The sequence below is a fragment of the Juglans microcarpa x Juglans regia genome, chromosome 2D (genome assembly GCF_004785595.1).
Source record: "Juglans microcarpa x Juglans regia isolate MS1-56 chromosome 2D, Jm3101_v1.0, whole genome shotgun sequence".
Lineage (NCBI taxonomy): Eukaryota > Viridiplantae > Streptophyta > Magnoliopsida > Fagales > Juglandaceae > Juglans > Juglans microcarpa x Juglans regia.
The window spans coordinates 554,340-567,927 of record NC_054596.1 but is presented as its reverse complement, the minus strand read 5'-3'; the positions used below and the strand labels follow the sequence as shown (position 1 = coordinate 567,927).

The 13,588-nt window shown below is 39.3% G+C and overlaps 1 protein-coding gene across 1 annotated transcript; it reads right to left on the bottom strand.

Moving 5' to 3' along the window:
* Positions 1-440: 440 nt before the first annotated feature.
* On the bottom strand, positions 441-11,788 carry LOC121249575 (protein CROWDED NUCLEI 1-like). The gene is made up of 8 exons (XM_041148292.1): positions 11,068-11,788; positions 6,951-7,160; positions 5,786-6,039; positions 5,341-5,611; positions 5,188-5,271; positions 2,605-4,727; positions 1,225-1,396; positions 441-1,045 (listed from the first exon to the last, which is right to left on the bottom strand). Exons 2-8 carry the CDS (start codon positions 7,137-7,139, stop codon positions 782-784), a joined length of 3,357 nt encoding a protein of 1,118 aa, XP_041004226.1. The 5' UTR covers positions 7,140-7,160; positions 11,068-11,788; the 3' UTR covers positions 441-781.
* Positions 11,789-13,588: the final 1,800 nt, after the last annotated feature.

Here is a 13,588-nt window from a genome sequence, read left to right as displayed (position 1 = left end):
TAGACAATACGAGTCACGAAAGTGTTTCTCACCCGATGAGAGATTTTCTGCGTTGCATGTCGTCTGGAGGCTCCAAAAAATGCTCCTGAATGTGACGTGGCAAGAGTGAGTAACTATGCAACATTAGCTCACTCAAGCACATGCACTAGTTATTATTTAGCAGTTATCACTCAACCAATTATATACTATTTAAGATAACAATGTCCGCTACAACTTCGGGTCAAAATTGTAAGCCTCTTGGGCGGCCTGTATCTCCTCATTTACCTTCTGAGCTTCCCCTAATGCATAAGCATCTAGATTACATTTATATTGTCCTCCCTCAAACCTCAACATTCAAAACGTTACGTGCATACCACAACCATTTTTTTATTTTTATTTTTATTTTTATTACTCTAGACCATAACTTCAGAGAGAGAGAGAGAGACGAAATTCGGGTCACAGGGTTCAAACAATCATTCCAGTAGGGATACAAACATTTGATACAAACAATTGGAAGGGTGGAAGCCGAGTGTCCAGCGTTAAATATGCACTGGGTTACTACTACATCAAAATATCTAGGATTGTCATTAAAAAATAGAATGCCCCCTATTTTCTAAATCCTAAAAAGAGAAATAGAGAGGGCAGAGCAAAACTCAATCCCCAACCTGAATACTTGCGATCTACTAGCTACATTTAAATTGTTAATACACATTACTACACGTCAGGAAACTCCTAACAGCAATCTAAGCGAGGTCCAGATCCATTCAAAGCCCACCAATATGGCAAACAGGATCCGGCATCATTATGTTGTAAAGAAAGTCCAGAGCTTCTTTCCCATTGACACTTCACCAGGATGTTCAGGCTCTTCCTCATAGTCATCGCCCCCATCAACACTATCAACACCGGCAGCATCTTCACCATGGGATTCACTCCTGTACTCATCTCCATCACAGTACTCCCCTACCCCTTCCAGTGTCTCATTCACCTCTTCACTTACAGCTGCGTTCTCAGCCAAGTTTTTTGTTGTATCAGCTTTGTCAACCTGAGAGTCTGCATTTCTCCCAGACTGTCGCACAAAGTAGAGATGTGAAATCAGAAAAAACAATTCAGACACTTTTGAAAGCCAGTAGAAATGGCACCACCACTCACATGGGTGTCCCATAGTCACTTACAAGGAAGACTCTATTATGTTAACTAGGGCAATAAAATGACTAGTGAGATTTAGAAGAAACCAAAATCCCTTACCTGAACAAAGTGGGTGCTTCCGCCATTCTCACTAGCAGCTCCAACTGAATGTGCAGGAGCAGCATTAGAGAGAAGAATTTCCTCCCCCATCACTCTAACACCATCAGTATCTTCTACCTTGTTTTCTTCGCTAAGGTCAGGCCTGCCTCTGGTAGAGGCGACAGTAACTCCACTGAAAACCATTATTGCAAAGTTAGAAGTCAATAGCCTAATACGCCTCAGAAAACTTAACAGACCTTGCTATAAAACAATGAAATGGTGGCCTGTTAAGCTAGCCACCACAGATGAATAAAGGCTCTTCCTACAACAATTAATTGGAGTCATATCTTTTCTCTTCTCTTCCCCCTCTCCCCTATATTTCTCTAAACACCACAGATGGACAAGGCCTCTTCCTGAATCAATTAATTGGAGTGATATATTTTCTAATCTGCTCTGCTCTGTTTTCTCTAACTTTAACTAAGCACACCACCTAGATGGTCCACATCCTCAAATCCCCCAGAGTACTCTTATTTTCTCTATTTTCCTTCTTATTTGAATTGGGAGGAGGGAAATTGAGGGTGGGAATAGACATCATTTTGCAAAATTAAAATGAAGCTGTATGTTCAATAATCGATACACAGAAGGATGGTGAATCTGTTAAAGACTATCCCTGGAAATGTATTTGGAGGGCAAAGGTGCCTAGTAAGGTTGCTTTTTTCTGTTGGTTGGTCTCTTGGGAAAATATTAACCACCGATAATTTGAAGAAGAGAGATTTTTTTTGTGATTGATTGGTGTTTTATGTGTAAGAAGGATGAGGAATCTGTTAACCATCTTTTTCTTCACTGTGAGGTGGCAACAATTTTGTGGAATGAGATTTTAGCAAGGGTAGGCATTGGTTGGGTGATGCCTATGCATGTGGTGGATTTTTTGGCTTCTTGGCAAGGTTCAGTGGGATGTAGAGGCAGTGCAGCAGTGTGGAGAATGATTCCCTTATGTTTGTTTTGGTGCTTATGCCTTGAAAGAAATGGGAGGTGTTTTGAAGATTGTGAACGTTCTATGGGGGAGTTTGGGGATTTTTTTCTTTAGCACTTTCAGTTTTTGGGTGAATAATCTTTTAAGGGACAGGAACATTTGTCATGTTTTATTTTAGTACTGTTTTTGCTTTAGCTTGTATTTAGGTGTACTCACTTGTATACTTCCTGTGTACTCGGGCTATGCCTATTTACTTGGAATAAAATCTGTTATTAACTATAAAATAATAATAATAATAATAATAATAATAATCAATACACAGAAGTCTAAAAACAATCTACTTGTACTAGAATGCAACCGTATACCCACTTTTTCTTAAGGTTGATTGGTATCACATTACTTGAGAGTGTTATAATTATAGAACTTACGTTTTGGGTCTCCGGAGATTGTATCGTTTTTCACCTGGAGCTTGCACAGGTGGAGGAATTTTCTGTCTCCTTTTCCTGTGCTGGCCTGCCACAATGCTACCAGAATGTCCTCCACTATCTTCACCATCATGCTCATCCCCCATGATTTGAGATGTTTGAGCACGATTCCGCTTCCTGGCATTTCCTGGTAGTCTGTTACTTGCAAGAGCAGAATCACCATGACTTTCAGCATTATCATAGCCAGAATCCTCCGTATTCCCATTTGGATAGTCACTCTCATTTGGTTCTAAAGCTTCTCCAAGTATAGCCTTAGCATCACTGACAACGGCCTTCACAGAACGTGTCCTATAAACTCTAGGCCTCCCTCTTTTGCGAAGTTTGCGCTGACCTCCATTCAAGTCAGACGGCTGGGAATCTTCCGTAGCTTCTGGTGCCTTATTATTGATGTTGCTTTGATCATCAGCTGATAAATCTTGGCCAGCTTCTACCTCTCTTATGCTGTTGTCAGATTGGATCCTCTGAATGTCAAGAGAATCAGTCGCAACACCAAGAGATAGCTCTGCATCATCTGCAGGGTTAGATACTCTCTTGGATGGTTCTTCCATATCTACATGCTGGTAAGACAAAGGCGCTGCCTCTATCAAACTCTGAACAGCAGCAGGCTCAATCTTTTTGCTTGGGGAAAAATTAAAAATCTTGGAGGTGCATTTGCGTAGCCAAGATACAGTTCCACCAGAAACTGGAGATCTTGAGACACCTGCAACTGGAGATAACTCATTGTTTTGCATCTCAGAAGCAGCCGCATTTCCACGGCCACCTTCCTTCACATGAATATTAGCCAGTCTTGGCAGAGAAAAAACCTCTGCATTCTCAGTTTCCTCTAAAAATTGTAAGTCAGACAGCTCAAACTCGGAGATGATTTGACCACAGCTCTGACAACTCTTGAGTTTTTCAATAAATGAAATGAAGCGTTGTCTCTCCTTAACAAATTGTTCACGCTGATCTTTCAACTTCCTGCTAAGATCAGCAAGCTCATCAATGTCCTTTCGCATTTCCACTTGGTGCCTTTCAAGATGCTTTCTGTTTTCATCAGCTTCTTGTCTCTCTTTATCTATTTTAACTCTCTCAAGTGTAATTCCTTCCATTTCTCTCCTAGCTACTTCTCTCAAGTAATTAACATTGTCTAATTGTCTCTCTTTTTCTTCTTGAAATAGCTTCTCCCTCTCCCGCAGTTCTTTCTCTTTGTCCTCTAGCTGATTCTGCATATCAGTCTCAAGTTCTCTCTTCCGTAGCTCAAGATCATGAAGCATTTGGCTTCTATCACTTTCAGCTCTTTCAGCAATTGCTAACTTCTCATGCTCCATTTGAGCAGCAAAAGACTCTTTGGCCACTTTAAGATCTTCCAGTTCCCTTTGTACGTACTCCTGTGTTGCCAACTTCTCATTTTTTAACCATTCTTCTTCAGAGTGTTTCAGTTTTTCTACTTCTTCCCTCTGTTCAGTCACTTTTCTCATCTCTTTCTCAATCTCAGCTCGTTTCACATCCAGCTCATCCCATTCTCTCTCAAATGTCTCCTTTTGCAACTTTAAATCTTCAGCATCCTTCAGAAGCAGTTTTTTCTGAAGCCTGTAATCATCTATCTCCTGTTTTAGTTCAGATTGCAAGCGAACATATTCTGATCTCTCTTCTTCACTCACTTGAAGCCGATGCTGCTCTTCACGTATCTTCAATAGCTCTACATCATTATCAGCCCTAGTCTTCTCAACTTCAGCCTTGAGACTAAGCACAACCTCTTTATCAGCAAGCACTTGCTTCTTCTCATTCTCCAAACTCTTCTCCTCAGATCTGATGGACTTCTCCCTTCCCTTCAGATCTTTCAGCTTGGACTCATGGTCCTTCTCTTTCTCCCTAAGCTTCTCCCATCTCTTTTCCAATGCCTGCTCTCTTTTCGCAACTTTCTGCTCCATGTGATTAACTTCAGCTTCCCTCTTCTCCACTTCAACCACCTTGTTATTTAACTCATCATCCAGTGATTTCCTCTTTCGATCAATTTCCAACTCGAAATCAAGCTTCTTTGCATCCAGAGTAGCATTGTGGTCATCAAGAAGCTTCTGAATCTCAGTCTGTGGACGTTTCATAAAACAAGCCAATGAAAAGAAAATGTCAGCAGCATAATTTTATATGATAGCTAATGATGTTCCGATCTGACACAGTGAGACCAACTTTCTTATGCTGGCATGCAGACCTTCTTTTAAGAGTTTTCCTTTTAATAAGTGCCAAAATAGAGAACTTGTAATGACTCAAGGAAAACCCATGCCACATTAGTGCCTATATTCCAAGAGTAGTACTACAATTAGAACCCCTTGGGATTATTACACACAGCAAGCAATTCTCCTTCCCAGACAATATGGGATCTCATTCACTCCAAAATTACTAATTCTACTGCTGCCAACACACACTAGATGAAATATAAAATGAGAAAGCACATGCTAGCAAGATGACAGATGCACATTGTGTGCACTAACTTTGGTGAATGCTTCTTAAAAAGTATTCCACTTATAAGAACATGGTGTAAGAACTTACTCTTTCTCTAGCATCGAGCTTTTCTTCTAATGCAAGTAGCTCTTTCTCTTTCATCTCCAAGTTTGTCCTCATGGCATCAAATTCCTGCTAAAATTATATATTAATACATAATTCAACAGATTTAGCAACCACTCAGCACAGAGAAATACTTGCCTGCTCTCTCAATGTTAAATGTGAAAGCCTGCTGTTTATGTCATCTTCTTTCCTTTTCAAGCTAATGTTGGTTGCATCAATCCTCTTCTGTTCCTCTTCAAGGTCCTTTTCTTGCTGCTTGAAAATCCTATCATTCTCATTTGCCCTCTCCTCTCTTTGGTTAATAATTCTTTGACCCTTGGCCAGCCTCTCTTCTCCCTCCTGCAATTTTCTTTCCCATTCTCGCATGTCCTCTCTTTGCTTGGACAAAGTAGAATCATAGGACTCTCGCCTGAGAAGTACAAACAACTTAATTAAATGAGAAAAAAACGAACTATGTAAAATTGCCCTCACTAATTAACTGTAAAAACCTTTTACAAAAAAAAAAAAAATTACAGCACTCAGTAGCAGATAGATTCAAGAGCAAGAGTATGGATATAGCAAAGGTCAGAAGAGTTAAGCTTACTCAGAAATGAAGGATAAGCGGTCCCTTTGAAGTGCAGCTTCTTGAGCCTCCAAGTCCTGTGATTTTCTCTCAATTTCTGCACTTTTTCTGCTCACCTCAGCAAGCTTGGCATCACCAGCACGCAATTTCACCTCTACCTCCAAAGATTTCTCCTCAATGCTAGTGACTAAAGCAGTTGCCTCAGCCAACTTAGAATCAGCAGTAAACTTGATTGCTGCATTTTCCGAGCGCATTTCACGCAAAGCCTTCTCAAGCTGCAAAACCAACATTCTCCACATATGAGCATCACCTGCACTTTTTGTTTCTACAATAGTGATATCAAATTCCATCAATGAACGATAACGTAAACGATCAAACTTAGCATTTTAACAGATAAGCTAGGTTCATGACAAAGTATTGTTATTTTGTCAACAAAAAAAACACATCAAATGGAATACAGCGCAATCATTGGCACAAGACTTGATGTTAAGAGATGAGCTCACTGAATAAGAAGAATTTACTCATTTTTACACACGTATAATCTGCAACTAAAAAACCTGACAGATAATGCATATTGCTTCTCATAATAAGAGCAATTCAACTTAGAATATAAGAATCATCTCCACAGTCATTACCGAGCTTTTAGCCAATAGAGCTCCCTTCGTTTCTTTTATATTGTGTATTGCAGACAGATTTTATGTGTGTGTGTGTGTGAGAGAGAGAGAGAGAGAGAGAGCTGAGACATACTCGATAGATGATTTTTTCTTTTCAAAGAGGGGCTTGGGTAGGTGGTGATATGAACTCGTTTTTATGACATGGATGATGGAACCCCACCAAGGTGGGGTCCAATTCCAACAAGGCAGCGCCTTTCAGACCACCACTGGGACGTAGACCCCAAATACACAACCTCGCTTGCAAGAATGTGTATCAGGAAATCTACAGAAACTCCTAGTACAGAATCAAATCTAGGATGTTTGCATCTACAACTCATCCCAAGCCTCCACTTTGACAACTAGGCTGCAACCTAACGGGTACTAAGATGAACTAAATTAGATTGACAAAATATGTTATCCCATGAAATATATGTATTTCTTCTAATTATTTAGTTTTTATCAGTAACAATATACGACATTTCTGCCCAATAATAAACATCTATGTATGGGTGTATCAGGAGCAAGGAACATACATCAAGCACACACTCCTTCTCAACACCCAAGGCTTTTCTCAAATTCTCCTCCCGCTTCTCAACTTCAGATATTGCAGTTAAATGGACCGCTTGTTCTTGTTTGAGGGCATGCTTTGCTTCTGCTAATGCTTGCCTGAGTTCTTCATACTTAGAAGTCCACTCCTTTTTCTCAATCAAGAGAAGCCCCATATTGTATTGGTAGTCAAAAAGCTGGCCACACATCAGTAAATAAGTTAAGCAGTAAAGCGTTATATTTATTAAAACAAGTGAAGAAAGGAAAATAGTACAACTTTTCTTTTATAAGTATAATGGAAAGCAGTACAGCTAACATTTTTTTTTATAAAGTAAAAGATTGAATGGCACAAAGCAGTACAGATAACATAAAACAATAAAACAATTACAGATTTTTTTTTTTTTTCCCCGAGGGCCATGGGTGAACAATGAAGCTGAAGCCCTAACTCAACCAACCCGCTGCCACCCCTCACCCATCAACAATCGGAGTGTGATATCTCTCCTCCATCACAGACGAGGCGGTGGGCCCCGGCATCCTCGCTGAGGGCTGTCCGACATCGGTCCTTGCCGGCAAACTGGCTCTTTCACTTCATCTTTGTCGAAGGTGCCATACTATCACCGTGCACTTTCAACACCACCACAAACTTGGACCTAGAGGGAGTTCGTTGTGAGGCATCTGACGTCGATTCTTTGCCAGGGATTGGGAGTATTCTACTATTTTTTAGTTACTTCCTCCATTACTTTGCGCAACCTGAGCTTTTGCATTAGCCATCGTTACATACATGTGCTACAGACTCCGGTGACCTCATTGTGGGGTCTCCGACGCCAGTCATCCTCCAGTGACTGGAAGTTTCCGTTTTCTCAGTTAAGGGGTTCTGTTTTTACCAACTTGGTGCGCCTTTGGGCTTTGTTTTCCCAACCTGATAACTCTACCCACCTTCGTGCATTGCTTTTACTCGACAGAATGATACATTTTAGCATGGGATGCCCCTGCATCTGAAGTCAAGAGTTGATCAGTATGGGTTAGCTGGTGCGCTTTTGGGTGGAATCGAAGGCTTTTAAACTTTTGCCAGAATCATGGAGATTGTCATTAAAAATTGTGGAGGAGCAGAAGGGTGTGGAGATTTGTAGTGATGGGTCGTAGTGGTCTAGAATGGTTGATGGCTACAATGGAAGAAGTAGTACAAGCGGGGAGAATTTTGGATTTCACAAAACACTTGCGCGAAGGCAACAGAACATTCATGGCTCAAAGATGCTCCAACAAGCATTGTAGGTTTATAACTGTCACCGAATATGGTGGAGGAGGCCGGCAGATTGTTGTAGTCATCCCTAACGTGTATGAAGGTCTGGGTTGGGAGAAATTTGCTGCAAAATTACGCAAAGCTGCAGATATGCTTTTTGCTGATGGGTTAAAGACGGAAAACCAAAAGAAGAACAAGAACATCAACTTGGAGGTGAATCATAAAGACTCAAGTACATCCACGGTGGCGAGGCAATCATATGCGGCAGCTCTAAAGACCGGTCATGATTTGGGGGTTCATGGTGAGGGGAATGATGTAAGTGGTTTGCAGATCACGCCTCAGAACCAGCTTGTCGCGATGCATAATTCTTTAAAGGAGATGGAAACCTAACTTGTCGAATTGAAGGCAGCGGTAGCTTTTTTGTCTACGAAAATAGACCTACTTTCAACTGGAGGCAACAGGGCTGTAAGGAACAAGGCTAAGATAGGCTTGAATCCTTTTAACTCAGATAAAAGAAAGCAGAAAATCAGATTCGGCCATATTTCTATAACCAAATCCAAAAGAGTATGGTAGGTCAAAAGGAAGTATGGGTTATTTGAAGTGGGTTCTACGTCGTGTATCAACGTAGAGACATCTGTAATAGAATGTCATTCGCCTCAGGTGACTTTTGTACCCAAAGAAACTACGGCTCCTTTGTCGGAGTTGAAGGAAAATGGTGTCATACATTGGTGAAGGGACCCACAAAAATTGCACATAAAAGGTCACCAGAGGTGAAGGGCTTGATGTCATACCATTGGAGATAACCAATGGAGTTGCTGAGGAGGTACGGGATTTGAACATGGATTTGGCATTGATGCCTTGCCTAGAGTCGGAAGTGTAGCTGGATACTGTGTCTAGGATATTGTGGCTCCTTGGTCTCTCTTCCACCAATAGCATATTGGATTCTACCTACAGTTAACGAGATTCAACAGTATATGGGAATTTCACATGGAGGATTTGAAGACCAATTTAAAGAACTAATTCCATCCAGGCAAGCCAAGCGTTTAAAACCAAATCAAGTTTCAAGAAAAGTAGGGAGCTACAGTGTCTTTTTTCGGCAATCAACTACGACGCTAAGGGTGGTAGCTCAACTAGAGGGAAGTCTAAAGAGAGGGCATTGTGAAGAAGGGAAACAAGGGGTTAGGGTGGAGTTTTTTGGCAGAGTTTTAGTTCTATGGGAAACAATGGGTTGGGGTCTGGCTTGGTGTTTTTTAGGTTGTTTATAACGGGCTTTTTGGGTTATTAGGGATTTTCTATTATGTGCAAGGTGTTCTCTTGTATACATCCATGTACTTTATTACTCCTTTTGATATATATAATATTTTTACTTATCAAAAAAAAAATTACAGAAACAAAAACATGACTCAGCCCCAGAATTGAGTAATGACACAAATGTATATACCACAAAAGATATCAACAAATGGAACTGAAAAGAAAAAAAAAATCTAGAAGAGAACCCAGCAAAGAAGAAAAAACAAAGGTAGACCCAGAGAGGCAGAGCGCAGGCCAGTGGCTGCCCATAAACTAGGAAAGAGGTATCAGGAGGGCAGAGGTAATTGATAATGCACATAAATTGCTGACACTCAAATTTCTTTTTGACAAGTGAATTTCTGACACAATTTTTTTTATAAGTGAATTGCTACCACTCAAATGGACGAAACTTTAATCTCAGTTAGATTTTTTACAACTAGTTTAATCTCAATTAACTTAGTGTTGGCTCTATTAATTCTTGTAAATTTAATCAGACTTAAACTTGTCATTAATATGGTAAATATATTTGATGTCGTACCCTAAAACATTAAAGTTGGTGACAGGATGAGGAAAAAAATGAGCAATTACTTGTTTGGTGCAAAACATCTCTTGACCACCACGCAACTTAATGACTTCAGGAGAATGGTGGATTACACGTCCAAATCTTCAGACATACAGATTGTGAACTCATTATTTCTGGTTTAAAGAACACATAACACATGATGAAAGCATGTTTTAGGACCCAAAATAATATAAAATGTACGCAATGTGGATTCGGAACAAATGCAGTAAAGCGAAAACGTGCAAACACCTAAACATGCATGACCGAGGAGAGGCTTATTACTAAACCTTGTGTATGGATAACATAATTCTTCATGGGAGACTTTTTTTTTTTTTTTGGATAAGTAAGAAATTTTATTGATTGAATGAAACTAGGCAATGCCAATGTACACAGGAATGGGAGACTTCTTTTTTACTTAAATTTAATCTTGTAAAGGCAAATACAGTACCATTTCCTAGTTTTTCTCGACGCTGTGTAACAGTCACAGCTTCCATTTGTCCACCACCCCCCCTCCCCAAAAAGCCTATACTAGGCTTCTGTAATCTCAAATCCATATCCTTGGTGAATGTGCCAAAAAATGAACAGAGAAAAATATAGCCGGGGCAGACAGATTACCCTAGTATTAAAGTGCAACATTTCTTGAATTACCCGACCAAAGAAGTGTAACAACATGCCAACTAACTGAAGAAGTTTCCTTTTCTATCTAAAATTACCAACCAACTCCAATATCGAGTTGAAAAGAGTTAAAAAAAAAATCGTCAAATGTGGGAAAAGAGACGACGGTAATGCCTTTTTTTTTTTTTTTGTATAAAGGATGGTAATGCTTTTTCTTCGTCCCATTTAATGGAAATTTGAAAGCAATAAAACCCCATATAAATACCAATGTTAAAAGAAAGTAAGAAAGAAAGAGAGAGAGATTAAAAAAAAAAAACCCAAATTGTAAAACAAATCAACATACAAAATACCAACGAAAAAAATTTAAGTGTTTATAAGCGAATTATAAAACAGTAACCTCGTTTTCAAGCTTCGAAACCTTCTCCACCAGCGAATTCGGGTCCCCGGACGCCTCGAAGAAGCCACCATTTTCTCCTACCAAGCACGAATTAGCGCGGCAGAGACTTCGACAAGAGCAGCTGCGTTCTTTCCCTTTCCAGCGGTGGCTTCTCCGGAATCCTGATTCAGCGTGGAGCCAGTAGCAGTCTTATGGCCAGCGGTTCCGGGCGTAAGAGACCAGCCGGGCCACAACTTTTGCGGGGTGGTAAACATGATGAAACTCTAGAAAACTGGGCCTCAGTAAAGAACGGAATCGCAGATCGTGAATTGTTCAACTTCATAAGCACACCGAGCCCTCACCGAATCAGACAGAACCCTAAACGTCTTCGGAAACCAACACTTAAAATTTATCTAACTTCTTTGAAAATTCCCCGTAACTTGGGCACGATCGGAATTATTTCTTGAAGTAGTGAATACGACGTCTTTTCGGAAATGAAGTCGTTCGCTCGCTGGCCGTGACTGACTATCTCTATGTCAGTCTCAGTCTGTCTGTGTGTTGGGGAGGGGGATTGAGGAATTTTCCTCGTGTGCGCAGGCTCTAATAACAGTAACCCTAGTGCGGACGTGAACGGAGCCCCAAAAGTCCGGCGAAATCGGGATTTGGAATCCGATAACGTCTCGAAGCGGAACACCTTACCCTTTTTCTTTTTCTTTTTTCGTTTGTGTGACGTTGAGCGAGTGTGTGCGCTTTGCAACGCAGAAGATCACTCACGTTCTTTTCCCTTTTTTTCTTTTTCTTTTTTTTTTAGATTTTATTGTTATTAATATTATGTGGGAATGAAATTACGGTACTACCCATTAATTTTGCAGTAGTGGTGTGCACGCTTCAGGTATGGGTACTTTTGGGATTGCGATGAATGGAATTATGGAACGTGGGTGTATTATTTGGGATTACGAAAATGCCCATGGTTGGTGGAGCCGCTCCAAGACTCCATGTCTTTGGGTAAGGTTGGTCCGTTGTGGGAGAGTGGTCCCTTATGCGGTGTACGGGAGAGGAAGAGAATAGAATAATAATAAAAAAGTTCTGTATATGATACTAACATTTTATCTTTATTCCACGAGTTGATTTTGTCTATCAATTTTTATATTTATTTTTTAAAAAAATAAATAATTATTAAATTATAATAAATATATTATATCTTATATAGTAAAATAAAAATAAAATATGTATAGTATTTTTTTTTTTTAGATCAAGATCATGTATGGTATTGATCTAATATAATAATAAGCGGATGTGGATGGATGGAAAAATGCTACGGTGTTATTGCTTGGGAAGTTGGAAATTGAGATTTTGCCCAAGTTATAAGGGTATGAATGGAAATGCGAGGGGGTAAGCATCTTTTGTACTGCCAACCCCACGTGCCCTCTTTCACATCATTATCATATCACACACACGACAAAAGTGAGAATTTTTCTTTCTTACTGCGGAAGAAAGCGAGAAAGCATGAAGTAGCGAATTTTGGTTGAGCTTTTAAACCATGGTTAAATTTTATGAAAATACTATTCTGCCGTCTCAACTGTACCGTTTGATTTGATTGTTTAATATTTTTTATTTATTTTTTAATCTGATGATGAGAAAAGTAATTTTAAGTATATTAATATATATTTTTATTTTTTAAAAATATTTAAATATATTAAAAAATATGAGAAAATAATAACATAAAATAAAAACACAAAAAATAAAATGCAGTCAAACCGAACGGGTATTATGAGCGGCAGAATAGCCATACTCAGTAACTCAAGTTTTAAAAAGAGTTTTTTTTTTTTTATATGTAATATTTAAACATATGGTTAAATGGGCTCCGAATTTTGACAAGTACAACGGTAACAACTGTGATGTAGTTTTTCTTTTGGGTCCGGGGGATGACGGTGACACCTTGGTAATTTTGACCAATTAAGATGATATTTAACATCATAATATTAGAAACAACTCTCAAATTTATAAGATTCGTGTAATTTTTTTTATTTTTTAAATAGTAAATTTTTCATACTTTTCATAGTAAATTCACTTTTTTTTAAAAGATCTACGTAAAAAGTTTGTACCTCTTGAATTTGTATATATCATTATGCATTTAAAATAGGTTAATCTTTTTCAATCACTTCATGATTCAATGATGTGACTTTCTTGTTATCTAAATGGTAGTTGGCAACGAGAAAGGAATTGGAGAAAGGTAATGCTACAGAGCCCACGATTCTTACCGATAATTGACCGATTTGTATGTGACAATTTAAAATGTTAAAAACAAAACAAGAAAAAAACAAAAAAAGAGATAGAAAGAAAGAAAGAGAGAGGAAAATCCGTAAATTGTAATACCCATTCCCGCTCCCTCCCCGTCCCACTCCCTCCCTCATCCGTCCGCGCAGCAGAGGTTTTTTCAGTGAAGACCTTCGTTCCCAGCCTACTCCCCTCCCACCTCCCACGCGAATCTAAGCTGTAAGTTTTGTTTTCCTCTTTTTTATTTACATTTCAGACCAGTCAA